This window comes from Phyllostomus hastatus, unplaced genomic scaffold (genome assembly GCF_019186645.2).
Source record: "Phyllostomus hastatus isolate PE091 unplaced genomic scaffold, TTU_PhHast_1.1 phas_contig_210, whole genome shotgun sequence".
Lineage (NCBI taxonomy): Eukaryota > Metazoa > Chordata > Mammalia > Chiroptera > Phyllostomidae > Phyllostomus > Phyllostomus hastatus.
In genome coordinates, this window is record NW_025333737.1 from 25,977,186 (window position 1) to 25,993,645 (window position 16,460).

Here is a 16,460-nt window from a genome sequence, read left to right on the forward strand (position 1 = left end):
TAAAGGTAGCTGTGTATTCTAAGTTCTGGGTGAGCCACAAGAATCAATACACGCTGGGAAATGGGATGCTGGAGATGGGAGGGAGGGGCAGGGGCGAGAGGATGGGTGCTTTTACCACATCCTCCTGGACCGTTTCGTAGTTGTACCAGGAGCGTGTTTCACTCTGCATCAGTTTTTAGTGGTTAAATTGGAGTCCGATGGACTTGCATTCTAATTCACGTCTCATAACTTGCTCTTGGCTTGAGCAATTTATTCACTTCTCTGAGGCTCAGTTTTCTGCAAAATGGGTATAATAATACCTGCCTCACAGAGTATTTTAAGATTAATAAGATGACACGTGTAAAGCCTCCGGCACCTATGAACTGCTTTCAAGTAGTAGAAGTGGTGGTGGTTGCTGACTTGGGCAAGAGGGTCTCGTCTCTTCTGTCCCTCCCTGTCCCCACCCCTCTGCCCCCCGGTGTGGAGAGTCTCGGCCAGCCGTTCCAGCGGCTAACTAGGGTAGGCAGTCTCTGTGCCTCCTCTTCCCTCACGGTCCTCACCTTTCCAGTTGTAGGCCCCGGGAGCGCCAAAGTACACGGTGTTCTGGGTGAAGCCGCCGCTGGTGCCCAGCTGGCACATGCCGGTCTCCAGGTAGTCGGTGTTGCTGTTGCACATCTCGTTGTGGTAGGTCTGCCAGTCGTCGCTGGCGTCCAGCTCCAGGTCGTTGCCCCGCACGTAGCACTTGCCCACCATGCGCCGCTGGTCCTCCAACCCCGACCACAGCACCTGGGTGTAGCGGTGGGCGCAGACCTGGGGGCCCCACCCCAGCAGGCAGCCTGAGCCCGCAGCGGGGACCCAGGGCCGGCTGTCTCCTGGGCCCTGGGCACCTCTGGCTTTGCGGGGCAGGCATTGACAGGTGCCTCCTAGCTTTTCTGTCTTCCCACAGAGATGCCTGGACCTGCACCTCCTTTCCAGAATTTAGACGTCTGCTCTGAGAGTTGGAAATGCCTTTTGGAAGGACAGACGTTACTGGATTGGAGAGGGGCTCAGAGATCTCGGCAAAACACAACGGGAACAGATGAGGGGGTGTGCGTTCAGGCTCGCTGGTCAAAAAGGAGCTAGATACCAAGTGAACTAAGGAACTTGCTTCTCTGCTGTCTCCCTATAACCTTGCCCTCTTTTTTTTTTTAAGATTTTATTTTTCAGAGAGAGGGGAAGAGAGGGAAAGACATCAGTTGCCTCTGGGGACCTAGTCGGCAACCCAGGCTTATGCCCTGACCAGGAATTGAACCAGCAACCTTTCAGTTCACAGGCCAGCCAGGGCTTAACCCTGCCCTCTGACTGAAAGGACCACTGACAACAACAACAACAACAACAGCTAAAACTGAGTGCTTACTACATGTCAGGCACAATTCTCAGCTCTTCACATATTAACCTTTTCAAGCCTCCTAACAACACTCTGGAGTAGGGACAATTGCTTCTTCCCCTTTAGACAGGGAGGCTGAGGCACAGAGACTAAGTCTCTGCCCAAGGTCTCACACCTGGAGATGGGCAGGGAATGTTCGAACAAGGCCGTCCAGCTCTGAAGTCTAAGCTGTTCAGCGCTGGGCAGGGCTGCCTGCCTCGCACTGTCCCCTGCACGCCAGAGGGGCTCGATAAATAGTTACTGGGCAAATCAGTCAGAATAGGGTATTTGTAAAACAGCCAAGGGCCAGGCAGAAATCCAGAACCAGGCCTAGTTCTTGCCGGCTTACTTCTTCTGTCCCTTCCAACTGTGAGCTTCACTCCCACCGGCCGAGCCTGAACTGTCACCACTAAGCTCCTAGTGCTGGCACTGTGCACAGCACACAGTAGATGCTCACTAAAAACTTGTCAAAGGGTCCTGGCTGGTGTGGCTCAGTGGATTGAGTGCCCGCCTGCAAACTGAAAGGTCGCCAGTTCGCTTCCCAGTAGGGGCACATGCTCGGGTTGTGGGCCAGGTCCCCAGTAGGGGGCACTCGAGAGGCAACCACTCATTGGTGGTTCTCTCCCTTTCTATCTCCGTCCCTTCCTCTGTAAAAATCAATCAATTTTTTAAAGATTTTATTTATTTATTTTTAGAGAGGGAAGGGAGGGAGAAAGACAGGGAGAGAGAAACATCAATGCGCGGTTGCAGGGGGTCATGGCCTGCAACCCAGGCATGTGCCCTGGCTGGGAATGGAACCTGCGATGCTTTGGTTCACAACCCGCGCTCAATTCACTGAGCTATGCCAGCCAGGGCTAATCAATCAATCTTTAAAAAAAAACTTGTTGAAGGAATGAGCTGCCAATGCTGAAGGACCCAGGATCTGGAACCATCTTCAGTGGGTCCTAGACGCACACCGTCTATGACCGTGGCCTGAAGAGGTACCTGAGTGAATGGATGCAAACCCGGAACTTCACAGTGTTCGGATGTGACAGAGCACAGCAGCGAGGGCTGCGCCCTGGCGGTGGGAGTGATGACGGGTTTAAAGGGGCAGACTTTCCAGAGTGATGTACGGATGCTATTTCTTTCATGGACCTTGGTTACACAGGTGTATACTTTTCAAAACTCATTGAAACCTAAAATCTGTACATTTCACTGTATGTAAATTATACATCAATTTTTAAAAATTGTCTATCTGGGACTCAGAAATTGAGACCCCCCCACCGGGGGGGCCAGCACTGAAAAATGTGGGCAGGAGGTGACAACTGACAACAGGAAGTGGCCCTTAAACCCAATCCCAGTGAGCTGGGGTCAGGAAGACTGTGCCTCTTGGGGCCAGCCAGCCTCCCAGGGAGGGGTGAAATCAGGCCACACCGCCCAAGGCCCGATCTGCCCTTTCCTCTTGCAGATCCAGCAGCTCAGCTCAGCTCCTTCCCACGAAGGGTGAGCAACTCAACGGGGGGCAGGGGTGGGGCAGAGAGGAAGTGTGATTCAGACACGACCCAGGCCATGCTGGGTCTCAGCAGTGTGCCAGACCCTGCCCCCATAAAGGCAGGATTGAGGGACGCAGATAGCCAATGAAATGGATGTTTGCAAATGCCCAGCTGGTGCACCAAGCAACCCCTCTGTCCTCTGCTTCCCCCCACCCCCCAGCCCCGGGGAGATGAAGGAGAGGGCTAGATTGGGGAGGGGAGACGACTTGAGTGCCCACTTACCAAGACTCTGCCTGCAGGGCCCTGGCTGGCCACAGTCACCCCAAGCCACATGTCCTCAATGATGTGATGGTCAGGGTCACCTGTGGGAGGGATCATGAGCCAGGGCACCCCATCCCCCCAGTGCCTAGAGCCTGCAGAGGGCAGGGGTTGGCCCCTCGTGGATCCTCCCCTCCAGCACTGCAGCCACCCCCACTCCCCTTCTCCAGCCCCTGGTGGTCTGAGCTCCACAAACCCCACAGGGTCCCACTCTCCTCTAGGACCCCCTCTTCCCGTTCATTCAAGAAGTGACTAGAAACAGCCCAGACGAGCCTTTTATCCCCTCCAGGTCCTTCTTCTCTCGACTACCCGCCCCTCTAGGCTCCCGGTCTAGCGGTGCTCCCCGGCCCCTTCCCCTCACTTTTCTCTGTGATGTCCATCCTCTTGCAGTCGTCCTTCTGGGCAGTGAGCGGGCACAGGTACACAGCACCGGTCCGGTTGGTGTAGCCATCAGGCACGGCGAGGTCCCGGGGGGCACCAACCAGAAGCCTGGGGGCCAAGGAGGTAGGGGGCGGGGCTCAGACTTCCCAGAGCCCATTTCAAACAACTTGCTGTTTAACACGCACTTACTGAGCACCTGCTCTGCCAGGCTCTGCGCCGGGCTCTGGGACTGGGAGGTGAACGGATTCCAGCCGCGGCCCTCCGGCAGCACCTGGGCAGGGGAAGGCCGGCAAGGAAGCAGCCCTCCGCAGTGGGTGCCTCGTGAGAGGAGAGCGGAGAACCAACCAGCCCAGACTCTGCACAAGGAGCAGTCAGGGCAAAGGGATGAGGCCTGAGTCTGATGACCAGGGTCCACCGGGGAAGGAGGGGAGGGAGGGCACTTCAGGCACGTGGCCAGCATGTGCACGGGCCAGAAGGTGTGAGCAGGCAGGGTGATGCAGGGATCTGCAGGGCCCTGAGACTGCTGGAATCCAGGCACCTGGAGTGGGATGAGAGGGCAGGGTGGGACGGGCCGAGGGGGAGCCTTGGCGGGATGCTATGCAAGGGCATGACGCAGTCAGATCTGAGTTTTGGAAGGAATGCTGTAGCCTCTGAGATGAAGGCAGACCCAGAGAGAGTAAGACTGGAAGAATCCTGGCACAGGGTTCAACTTCCAGGCGGCCCCAGGGGACAACATACGAGGGGTGGAGCAGGGTGTGTTCTTGGGTCCTTCCACTCTAAGCCATCCGAGGACTTAGATCTAGGAGACATGGACCCCGGAGTGATCTTAAGGGGCCCCACACTGCCCCCTTAAGACAGGCACACAGGTATTGGGTGGGACTGGGTGCCCGGCGTTTTGGACAATGTGGCCCCAGGGCAGCATTCTTGGGAGGTGGGCGTGAGAGTGGGGACCGGTGAAGACTATCACCTTGTTCCCAGCCTGCCCATCTTTAGAAACGTTGACCGCAAGTTCCTACAAGGTTGTTTAGGATCCCGGCAACCCATCCCATATCAGAGAGGTGACCAGAGGACAGAAAGGGGACCAGCCTTGGAATAACATCTCTAGAGGGTCCTCAGACCACCCACACCGGAAATCCCTGGGGTATGTGTTAAAAGGGCACAGTCTTAGCCCATCACAGGCACCTCAACCGAACGTGGGTGGAGCTCTGGCGCCTGCATTTTGCAGACCGGGGTCTACACCCAGTGTGAGAACCCGGGTCTCCCACTCCTTGCTCTCCCAGCACCGTGTCCTCTCTTGGCAGCCTGTGGACCTCCTGCCAGGATCGCCGCCTTGATCCTGCAGGACTCAGCCTCCTGATGGCAGGCACCTTCTAAGAACCCCTCCACCTGGCCCCAGCAACGCTATCACGATGCGGCTCCCAGCTCAGAACTCGGGCTCCAGGCCGCCTGCCAGAGTCTGGCAGTGCCGAGCCATGCCCCGCCTGCTGCTCCTACCTGGGACCTGGGAGTGAAGGTTGCAGGGAGGCAGGGAGTGGGCAGGGTGGGGGCCTAGGCATGCCAGGGCCTGGGTGCCTCCGCCCACTGGGTGTCAGGAATGCACAGCCTGGGGGTGCAGGGAAGGGGGCGGGACCTCTGCCTGTACATTATACCTCTGCTCAGACCTCACTCTGGCCTGGGGAAGTGCTAGGCACTGCTAGCCAGAAAGCCTGGCAGGGGGCCAGTGAGGCAGCCAGGCCCAGGTAGTCACCCTCTTCGAGGCTCAGGAGGGTGCCTGGTGAGTGGCTGCCTGACCACCCACGGACAGTCACCCCTGGGGGGCCTGACAGGCGAGAGAAGGAAGACCCAGGAAAGAAACATCTCAGTCTGGAAGCCTAAGGGCCTGGTTGTAAGGTTTGTTCTGCCTCAAGGGGCTGTTGCAAGCCCTGAGTTCCCCCAGGGTTGTTGGGGGGAGATGGGTTCTTTCTCTGAAAGGGCTTTCTGACCACAAAGCCATGGTCAGCACAAACACTGTCGTTCTGATTCCTAAGACATCAGGACTGGCCCTAAGCACAGCCCTAGGTCTCCCTCCAAGAACCCAGGAATTTCTGCTCCCCCCCGCAACCCCCCCCGTTAGGAGGCCTGAGGCAGAGGGCAAATAGCAGACTAGTCTGGTTATTTAGACGGAGCAGCGGATGGGACATGGTAGCACTCCCAATGCCTAAGGAGAGGAGACCAGCCAGTCACAAAGGTGGGCGTGGGACCCTGGCGGCTAGAGTCATTCTACGGTGGGGTTTTCAAGTTGGCTGGAAGTGGAGGCTAGAGGCTTGCTGCAATGACCGTGAAGGGGCGGGTCCAGGCCTCAGCGGGCGAGAGGCGCCCAGGCCGCTTCCCAGGGCGTGCAATGAAATGGACGTGTTGCTGCTTCCACTGCCGCCTACCCAAGATGTCCAAGGGTATGGGCTGAGGACCCTCCCCTTAGCCTCCTGGGGCACCGAGCAGGCAGAGCTGAGCGCAAATGGAAACTGGATTGAAATAAATCCCCTCACCGTCTACAACCCTCCCCGCCCCTGCCTTGTGCCTACTGATGGGCGGTGGGCAGGGCCGATGCCCTAATCCCAGGCCCGCATCCTAAACCCTTCCCTCCCCAGAGATTCCACAGGCAGCGCCCCCCTCCACCCCCCTGGAGTATTTTTAGCTCCAACTTGGCCTGTTCAGAGGCCCTTTAAGGCCCTCTGGCTCCCAGCCCGGGATCCAATGGGTCCACAGCCAGAGGGCTAGGAGGGGACGGGGGGAGATGGGTGTGTGGAGGGTCAGGTCCAGCCGCCTCCAGCCACAGCCAGGTGTGGGGAGAACCCAGAGGGTGGGAGAGACCTTACCGACATGAAAATTAATATGCAAACGAGGCCGCTCACCGTGGGATCTGGTCCAGATCAGAGAATGTAAAAGCTGATCTGTTCTAGGCCACCACTGAGCCCAGCCTCCCAGCAGCAGTCAGAAGGGAGGAGGCTAGGTGGGAGGCTTTGCCCACCTCTTGGAGCAAGGAAGAAAGATCAGACCAAACCTCTCCTGGACTCAGGCTGAGCTGCGGTGGTGGGCAGCAAGCCCCTTTGGGAGGTAGGTGGGTGGGTAAAATGACCTCTTAAGGGCTTTCGGACAGCCAGCTGCCTCTTCACCCTCTCCTCTGACTCCAGCCAGACAGTCCCTCCTGGCCTCTGGGGGGCCCACTGAGCTCCAGGTTCTGGAAAAGCACTTCCTCACCCGGCCCCATTGCTCAGTTCAAGGCTAATGCAACAGCCAAGTAGAAAGCAGTAGAAGGGGAAGGGGCTGGGGTGCGAGGCCCATGGGGGTCAGGGCAGCAGGCTGGTGCACCCTAAAGAGAAGGCGGCTCCTTGGGGGCACAGGGGTGGGGTGATGCTCAGAGAAACAGCCTGTAAGACTGAACCTCCCAGACTCCCAACCTCAGCAGGGCACTGGTGTAGCTCCAGTGGGAAGATTTCAGTTAACCTGCAGAGGCCCAGAGGGTCCAGCACTCAAGCCAACGGGCCTCCTATGCCTTACTCTTCAGGGTGCCCTTCCACCTCAGGACGGGGAGCAGGTTGGGGAAGGGGCTGACCCAGCTCAGAGCCCAGGGGTTGGGGTGGTGGCCATTCTCAGATGCCTGGATCCCAGCTCTGTGCCAACCCTGCTGCCCAAATTAGACGTCTCCCCAGAGGCCGCTCCTGTGGTAGCTGAAACTGCAGCCCTTTCTGTCCTCCCCCTACTTCTCATGCCGCCCACCCAGCCCCCTCTCCCCTCCAGTGACTCAGCCCTAGAACCAGAGCAACAAGCAGGAGAAAGCGATAGAATGAGAGCGAACAGGAGAAAGAGGCCTTGGCCGAAGCCTCAGATAAAAAGAGAACAAGGCTGTTTTTCTCCTTGCTTCTCCCTCTCCCTTGCTCCTTAGTATTTTTTCCATATTTGATCCCTTAGGGCATTCTTCATGTCATCTAACCTCAATTCCTCTTGCTGCAATGGACGCCCTCCTCCTCCTCCTTTGTTCAGCTCTGACCGAGCCCCTTTCTTTTGCTACAAGATTAGGCTTCCCCTGCCTCCCGCCCAGTTTAAAGCTCCTTGGCCTGGGCTGGTCGTCGCGGAGTGTCAGAGGCAAAGGCCACTGGGATTGCAGGCCTTCTGCCTGCGGCCACAGCTGCCCTGCCTGTCTCCTTAGGCGGGAGCCCTGCAGGCTGCCAGGTGGCTAGTCCACCCAGGGAAACATGTTTTAGGAGAGCACAGCAGGTAATCCTTGTTCCTGCCTCCCTCGGGTATGACCTCATCTTCCAGGAGCCCCAGCCACCCCCGCCACCCCCCCCCCCCCGCAGACTTCCCAGAAACCCTCGTGGCCAGGCCAGGGTGAAAGGGAGAGAGGGCCCCAGAGGTTCCTCCTATAGCCTGAAAGCTCAGGCCACACCAGGGCACCTGGACTCCCGGGAGGGAATAAAGAGCAGGTGCTGGGGTCGTGGGAGTCCGTCAGTAGCCGTCTCCCTGGGGGACAGTCCCTCTACTTCCCGGGAGGTCCTCACGCATGTTGCTGAGAAGCCCAGCGCACCTCAGTCCCCTGCCCTTTTCGCTGTCCCTGACATCAAGAGACAGAGAAACTGTAGCCTGGGGTGGGGTAAGCCTCTGATGTTGCGGGCAGGGAACCCCAGTCCGGAGATGGGGGTGATGGAGAACAAAGGAGGCCCACACCTGGGCTTTTAAGCATTTCTGGAATGAGGCCTTCTTTGAGAACCTGTTGAAAGATATGCTCTCCCCTGCTCCCGCCCCTGGAACATGCACAGACACACGCGATTTTACATATGCTTTCAGGGGTCCCTACATGGCCAGAAAACCTCCTGTGAACCCCGGGCTAAGAGTTTGTTCAGAGCCATGAATCCTTGCCCTCCTTCCCAAAGGGGCTCTGAGGCTAAGAGGTACCCAACTGCGACCTGAGTTGCCGGTTCCCCTGAGCTGTGCGCTCAGGCAGCTGTTCACATCTGGCTATGCAGCTGGCTGCAGCGAGGCCCAGCTGGGCCAGTTGGCTCTCGCCAAGGGCCACAGAGCAGAATTCAGTGAGACGAGGGGATGAGCCAAGGTCTAGAACCGCTCCTGGGAACGACGGAGGAGACCGGGGAGAGTGGCCCAGAAGTCTGTCTACAACGGCCTGCCTCTCTGAGGTTCCTCAGTTTCAGAGCGTCTGCGCTCTCATCAGGCCTAGTGCCATCTCTACTGCCCAGGAAGGAAAGCAGGACTTCTCTGCTCAGCCGTCTTGGGCGAGGCCCATGGGTAGTGAGGGTACATCCAGGTCCTGGCTCTGGTACAAGAGCCCTCTGCTGGGCCTTGGCATATGCAGAGCGTTTTATACACATTATTTCACTGGAGCCATACTATCACCCCATGCAGAAGGTGCGTTGTTCCCCTTGCCCTGGCACGTGAGGAAACTAAGGCTCAGGTATTAGTGACAATCGGCAGTGGAACGCTGAAGCTTCTTCTCTCTCCACAATGCCAAGTTGCCTCTTATAGGGCAACTGAGGCAGGAAGGAGCGTATAGATCCAGGCCCAACCCCTCTTTGGGGAAAACTGGCCCAGAGGAGAGAAGTACCTTGCTCAAGGTCACATAGCAAAACCAATCCCCGCCCCCTTCCTCTTGCTTTCCTGATCTTCTCTTAACACGATGTTGCCTTCGAATGGAACACCTTTTTCTGGAAGGGCGCAGAAAGAGCACTAATATAGGAACTTGTGTTGATGGTTACTTAGAGCCTCCAAAAGATGGAGGATTGGTCAAGGCCAGACCGAAGTTCGTGGGGCCAGGCTGGGAAGGGTGTGGTGGCCCTAGCCTCTGCAGAAGCTAGCTGGAATGGAGGCCAAGTTCAGGTAGGTAGACTGGGCAGGGCTGGGCCAGCAGGGAAGGAGCCAAGTTTGGAGTTTGGGCATTCCAGCCTTAGGTTTCTGTAGGCCCCGGCCAGAGTTGGGAGAGGTTTTAACACACTGTTTTTCTGACCGTATCCTCTTGCTCAGCGGGAGTCAGACACCGGTTAGGGGCAGATGGCTAGGAGGTCACCCAGTTCAAAGTGATAGGGCCTGCTTGACCTGTCCTAACCACCTTCCCTCCAGGGACAGCCTCCCCTCCCCCAGCTGTCCTTTTCCCGAACTGCTGATCTCATGAGTCTATGGCAGAGAAACATCTGACACCTGGACATACCCCTCTGGGCGTAAGCGTGCATGATGGCAGTGCGGGGCGGGGGGTGGGGGCGCAAGCAGCTGGATGCAGTCACCTTCCCCTCGCTCCCCGTGCCTAGCTCTTCCCCTCCTTTCTGCAGCTGTTGGGGAAGGAGAGGAGAAGAGAGAGAAAAACACCATTTCCCTCTTGAAACCAAACAAACACACTCAGGGTTGAAGATCCAACATGAATCTGTGGAATGCAGGAAAGCTATCTGGTGCGAGGGTGTCACTGCTGGGTTGGAGGGGCAGGAGATGAGCAGGATTTGGGACAGCCCCTCCTGTCTCTTCTATTCCCCTGCCTCCGGGAGCAGAGGGAGCCCCTGGACAGCTCCGAACACCCAGACTCATCACCTCACCTTCCAACCACCAAGGGCTGAGAACCCCTCCAGTCTGGCTCTACAAAGGGTGTGGCTGACGTGGCCGCAGACTAAATGCGAGGTGTAAAGGGAGAGAGCTTAAATGCGTGCGCCCATAGGTTCTTCCCGGGAAACGAGTAAGGGGGAGCTACTATGTGTTTATCTTACAGTTTCCCCCAGCTCCCACCCCTGGAGAGAAGAGGTACTCAATTCAGAGAAAGGAAGGGGGGCTCGGGAAAGCGGGACCCCAGTGCTGTTCTCCGGAGGGGCTGAGTCTAGGCAGGTTCTGGCTGGGTCAGCACTTGCCAATGATTACTGCACCCCCCCTCCTCCCACGCCTAATCACTCCACTTCCCGCCAAACCTCGGCAACAGGAGGGCGCCCAGGTCCCCGCCCCCTTAATCCTCGCGCACAGTAGCCCGCGGCCCGCGACTCACCTCCGGATCCGCACCCAGCTCACGCTCTCTCTCGCTCTCTCGCTCTCTCGCTCTCTTTCTTTCTCGCTCTCTCTCCCCACCCCCGCCAGCCTCACTTACAGGTAGCGCAGTTCCTGCTCCGTCTGCTGATGGAGGGCGACCGAGTAGCCGAAAAGGCTGCCCGGGTTCCCGGCCTCCTTCACCACCAGGAATCGGGTGTCCAGGTTGAAGGCGGAGGCGAGGTGACCGCCAGGGGCCACCATCCAGGCGAGCGCGCAGAACATCGCCCGCAGGACACGGACGGTGCGGCGGGGCCGGGGGCCCATGACTGCAAGCGGGAGCGGAGCCGGGGCGAGCGAGCGTGAGGACGTGGAGCGGGGCTGAGGACCTGTCCACCTGCTCTCGCCACCACTGGAAGACAGTCTGGCCCGCCGCGTCGTTAAGCCCCGTAACGCTGATAGTTTCTGGCTCCCAGCCCTGGTCGGCTTCACGTCCGCTCAAGGTCTGCGCTCTCAGATTCCCCTCCGAGATCCGCGGATCTATTCGCCCGCCGGCCCCGCGTTGGGTCACCGCGCCCCCGCCCCGGACACCATGCCTCACAGCTCGTCCCAGCCGCGCCCCCTTGGCTGCACTGTCGCCTTCGATCCTGGCTCGGTGGCGGATCTGGCTGGGCAGGCAGACCGGTAGACCGCAAGGAGGGCGGGAGGGAGGGGTGCCCCCGCTCGCGCCCCGCCTTTCCACGCCCAGCTCCGCACCTCCCCACCTTGCGCTCCCAACCGCGGCTCCGCTCTCCTTCCGGGGAAAGAGAAAAGGTCCCGGCTCCGCCACCGCCTCTTAAAGGGGCAGCACCGCCCCTCTCTCCTCATCCTCCCCCAAATGGCTCCGCCCTCTCCCCCAAACACCTGTCCAGGGCCCCCCAAGGCTAGGATTTCCCCTCCCCGCCCCTTGCGTCTCCCGAGAAGCGTCGCATTTTTGAGCAAGACAGATTGGACGGGCGGGGCCGGGATTGGTATTCGTCCAGACGGTTTGCTGCGGCAGCTACTGCTGCTGCAAAGGCCGTTGCAGGCGCGGCCACCTCTGCCCGCCTGGCTGGAGAGCGCGGGCGAACTGAGCTCCGCGCACCGCTGCCTGGAATGTCCGACTCGTCTCTGCGGTGCTGTGAGTTTCTGAGAGGCTGCTGGCGGTCTCTGGGCATTCTTTCTGGTACGCAGTCCCCTCTCTGTCCTTGTCGAGATTTTTTTTTTATTTTGCCCACCCGCCCCCATCCACCCTGATCCCAGCTGGGAATGGTCCCTCAGCAAAGCCAGACTGATATTTAGCAGTAGTAAGTCACCAAGCATTCTTAGTATTAGCAACAAGACAGCGTTTCCCCCGAAGGACCCCGCTTTCTGGCATCCCTTGTAAGCCTATCGTTGTGGAAATGAATCCCTTCTCCTAAGCGTGCCCTGCGTGGCCAGGGAGCTGGACCCAGACTGCAGCCATTTCTCAAGCACCCTTGCCTCCAGGTACTAGCCCAGCAGAACTCCAAAGCTGCCCTCTCCCACCCGGGCTCAGACTAGGCGAGTGGAGATTAGGCGGGGATGCCAGCCCCGACAGGTGTGTAGTGGGTGGTGCCAGTTGGAGTTAGGTGGGCGGGGCCTAAAGGTTATTTGCAAAGAATCAACTGAAAGGGAACTTGAAAGGGTCACTATGCCGTCTAACTCAGATTTCCCTTATTACAACACGAAGACCCATTTCCCGAGAGCATTCTTTTCACTACGCTAAAGGAGCTTTCTTATTTTGGTCCAGGAGTTCAGCCCTCCACACTCCCTTCAAATTCTGTTTCGTATTCCTTTCTCTGAGAGTTTGGAATCATAAGAAAAATGCCGCCCTGGCTGGTGTGGCTTCAGTGGATGGAGCGCCGGCCTGCAGACTGAAGGGTCTGTGGTTCAATTCCCTGTCAGGACACAGGCGCGGGTTTCGGGGCCACGTCCCCATTTGGGAGTGTGCCAGAGGCAACTGGCTGATGTTTGTCTCACATGTCAATGTTTCTCTTCCTCTCTCTCTCTGAAAATAAATAAATAAGTCTTTAAAAAATACTTTAAAAATAAAAAAAGAAACTCACATGTGGTGTCCTTATGCAGCCGGAACTATGCCAGCTGCTTTACAAATACGACTAAATAAAATCCTCACAACCACTGATTAGGTGTTATCTCTGCTGTCAGGGGAGCGCACTGAGGCTCGGGAAGGTTAAGCAACTTGGTGAAGGTCACACGGCCCAGATTTTAATCCCGTGTCATCTGACCCCAGAGCTTTTCTCAACCACTTAAGCTAATAATTAACGTTTTTGTATGATACTCAGGGCTTGTACAATTTGGAGCCCTCTTTAAAGAAAAGAATAAAGAATTAAGCGTACCAAATTAGACTCAGAGCTCGGGAAGGGCCGGGGCCCAACGTGATGACTCACTTCACACGCAGACTCTCGTTTCATCTCCCCGGCCTCCCTGTGAAGTCAGGATTATCATCTCCACGTGATTTACGAGGGGACCTGGATGTCCAAGATCACGAGGCTCATGGGAGGCAGTTAGGATGGAAAGCCACTTCCTACAGCTGTGTCTTCAAGAGGCAAACTCCAGACAGATGTCGATCCGACAGCCAGATATGCCTAAACTAAAGCAGCTGAGCTAACACTGTTCTCGGTGACTTTGAGGTCCTTTTCTGCCCTTAAGAGAGCTTGTGTTCCCAAGCTGTGACCCCCAGAAGCACCCAGCCTTTCTCCACGGTCCACCTGTGCCGGGCCTCCAGGAGTTAGGAGATATTGAGGGTCAAGGAACAGGAAGCCGACTTGGCTGGAAGTTGAACAATTAATTTGTTCTCCTTCTGGCTGGCTGCTGGGTCCTCCACCTTGTCCCAGGAGAAAGGGAGTCAGCCAGGGCCAGGAACTGAACGGCCAGGGTGGACACTCAGTGTGGGCCCGGGTCCCATCTGAAACAGCTTTGAGAGCCTTGCGATGACACGGTGGGCTCCATGCCAAACCTTATCTCTTTGGCCATGTCCAGCGGGAACGGCCGGCATGTCCGATCCCAGGGCCGGGAGCAGGAAAGGGATGAGGGATGGTTTTTCCACTCCAGGGGAGTGTCCAGAGGGAATGTGGGAGCGGAGCTTGGGCGCCTGGTAGGGGGAGGGCCGGAGCTGAGGAATGTGGGGGAGCATCGAGCAGATCGGATGGAGATGGGATGGCGGAGGGAGACGGAGGGAGGCTGCAAGACCGGAAAGGCCTCTGGGCTGGGGAGTTCGTGCCAAGCACCTAAAATGCTCTGGTTTCAGTGGCAACGTCCTGAATCTCATCCCTCGCCTCATTCCTCAGTGGCTCCATCCTGTCAACTCTTCCCCACGGAGAGGGGATTCACCTAGAAATGTAGACACACACAGAGAGAGAGAGAGAGAGAGAGAGAGAGAGAGAGAGAGAGAGAGAGAGAGAGAAATAAAGGCACACGAATAAAACGTGTAACGAGAAGTCTCAGTCCAATTTTTGATGTCTGGCTGCTAGCGGCTTTTAAGCCGTCATCTCTCCCTCTCCCCTTTGTGCCTGGCAAAGCTGACGAGGCCTGGGCGCTGTGCTCCCTCCTCTGACATCCATGGGAGGTTTGAACCATGCAAGCCCGTCCCACACAAACGCTCACCCTGACCTCATTCCCTAACCACAGTAAAAATCCTGGGCCAATCTCCTTTCTTGGCTCTCTCCAGCCATTTAAGACCTTCCGGAGAGGCTGGCTCTGCTCCCCCAGAGACTCAGTTATGTAAATAAAACTCGTCACACACTCTTGGTATGTATGTGGCATCATCAGTCTTGACATTGAACCAAATCTTGGATGGGGTCTATCTACCTCTGCAGGTGACCGCAACAACGTGCAACTGTGGATGCTGCTGTGGGGTCAGGGAGGCTTCCTGGAGGAGGAGTATCTGGACAAGGGAGAAGGAAAGGACCAGCAAGAGGGGGCCACAGGAAAGAAGGAAACAGAAGAGCTGGGGCCTTGTTGGGGCTGAAGTGTTCCCAGTTGCAACAATGATGTCACAATCCCATAGAAGCACCTTTGTTTCTTCAGTGTTTGCCGTGTTCACACCAGCCTGCCTCTGCCGGCCTCTCCCACACACCCCACCTCGCTCTCCCAGAGCCCAGACCATGCCACTTGCTCACTAGCTTCTCACAGGAAGGCCAGGGCGTGGATGTGATGCCGACAGGCAGTCAGTGAACAGAGAGTGGGGTTGCGGCAGCACCACGGGGGTCGAATGCGGGCTACCTTCTGCCCTGTCACCTTGGGCAGGTTACCTTCCTGCACCAGGCCTTGATTTTCTCATCAGTGAAAGGAAAGGGCTAGAGAAATTATTTCATTATTTCTCTAACGGTATCCTTTGTGCCCCAAGTCCCCTAGTATTTGTTGAACTAAGTGAACCAAATAACTTCTATTGAACTAAGACTCAGGTCTCTATCTCTGACTTGAATTGAAAATGCAAATAACAGGCGATAAGGAGGAGCTGTGAAGCTTGAATGGGTTTATCAGATTTCCTCTTTCCAGTGACCCAGATACAGGCCTGGGGTGGGTGGGGCAGGTGCTGAGAGCTGGCAACTTCCCTGCTCAGAACCTGTCAGCCTCAAACACTCAAGGACGAGCTACCATCTACCTGCACGGAGCTGGGGACCCCCAGGGATGTCAGAGATGAACCAGAGCACGTTCCAGAGGCCGGGGTGTCATCCTGGCCTCGAGTTCTGAAAGCTCTCAGATTTAAAGAGGCTAAACCCACGTTACATTGTATTTTAGGGCTGGTACTGGTGGGGCAATGGGCGGCGTTAGAAAGAACGTTGTGACTACAGCACGGAGTTAGCAGTGCTAAGAGAGACCGAGCCAGCAGGGAGGGGCTGCTGTAGTAACGTGGGCAAGGGGTGGAGGGAGAGAGCGTGCTTGAGAAGGCCCCGGGTCAGATTTGACTTGGACTTCAGGTGCAGGTGTGGTAGGGCATGTGGAGGGTGGGAGAGGGAAAGAACAGAGGGGCTCTGGGAGTAAATTGACAGTGACTCCCAGAGGGACCTGGTGTGCAGGCCCCAAATGTCAGTAAATTTCCCTGCCAGCCAATAGCTGAGTTGTTCCAATTATTTATGCATTCATTGGTTGATTCTTGTATGCACGCTGACCAGGAATCGAACCTGTAACCTTGGCATATCGGGGCAGTAATCTAATCAACTGAGCTACCGAGCCAGAGCCAGGCTCCAGCCTTGATGTTCAGCTCTCACCAGCACTTGGCTGGCCACCCGCAGGCTCCTCAGATGCTGAGTGTCTAGAACGGGCTCGGCATCTCCTCCTGGTCCCACAGCCTCCTCTCCTGCAGCGGCACTTCGTCTCCAGCAGGATTCCACAAACACGCCGGGGCCAGTCATGTCACATGATCTGTGCACATGCTGGTCCCTCTGCCTGGAGTGCCCTTTACCCCCTTGTGTGCTTGGAAAATATCCACTTGCTCTTTGAAAACTTTTATGAGGTTTCATATTCCTCCCGCACTCCTGAGCCCCCACTTCACCTGCACTCCCCCAGCCCCGCCCCTTGCGCGGAGTGCCTCTTGAAGATTCCAGGCCTGGCACTGACACGTAACCTGGGCTTTTAGTGTGATTATAGACCAGCAGGGCTGCGACCTTGGACAAGCCCCTTCACCTCTCCTAGCCTCAGTTTCCTCACTGTACATTGGACCTAAAGATGGCAACTACAGGTATGTTGAGAAGGAGAACTGGGACCCGGTAGTTGTGCTCAGCATTGATTACACCTGTATTTCCAGCAGCCGTGACATGCCCTCCTGCACGGCAGGTCTGCAATCAGTGTGTGTCCAGCTGCCGCATAGCCTTTATGCGCCTCAGAAAGGGAACTCAGTGGGTGAATGGGAGGCCACC

At 57.0% G+C, this 16,460-nt stretch overlaps 1 protein-coding gene and 1 long non-coding RNA gene across 2 annotated transcripts in view; one reads left to right on the forward strand and one right to left on the reverse strand.

The window, feature by feature from the left end:
* ITGA3 (integrin subunit alpha 3) overlaps nt 1-11,215 on the reverse strand; it is a 29,416-nt gene extending 18,201 nt beyond the window's left edge. The window contains exons 1-4 of the mRNA XM_045836332.1: nt 10,664-11,215; nt 3,536-3,663; nt 3,139-3,218; nt 540-789 (exon numbers count right to left, since the gene is read on the reverse strand). Of these exons, the coding sequence (XP_045692288.1) occupies nt 540-789; nt 3,139-3,218; nt 3,536-3,663; nt 10,664-10,869 (664 nt within the window). The 5' untranslated portion in view covers nt 10,870-11,215. The remainder of the gene's footprint in view (nt 1-539; nt 790-3,138; nt 3,219-3,535; nt 3,664-10,663) is intronic.
* Nucleotides 11,216-11,513: 298 nt separating this feature from the next.
* Nucleotides 11,514-15,654, forward strand: LOC123816999. The gene is made up of 2 exons (XR_006785368.1): nt 11,514-11,746; nt 14,418-15,654. It is a non-coding gene; the product is annotated as an uncharacterized LOC123816999 (long non-coding RNA).
* The last annotated feature ends 806 nt before the right edge of the window (nt 15,655-16,460 follow it).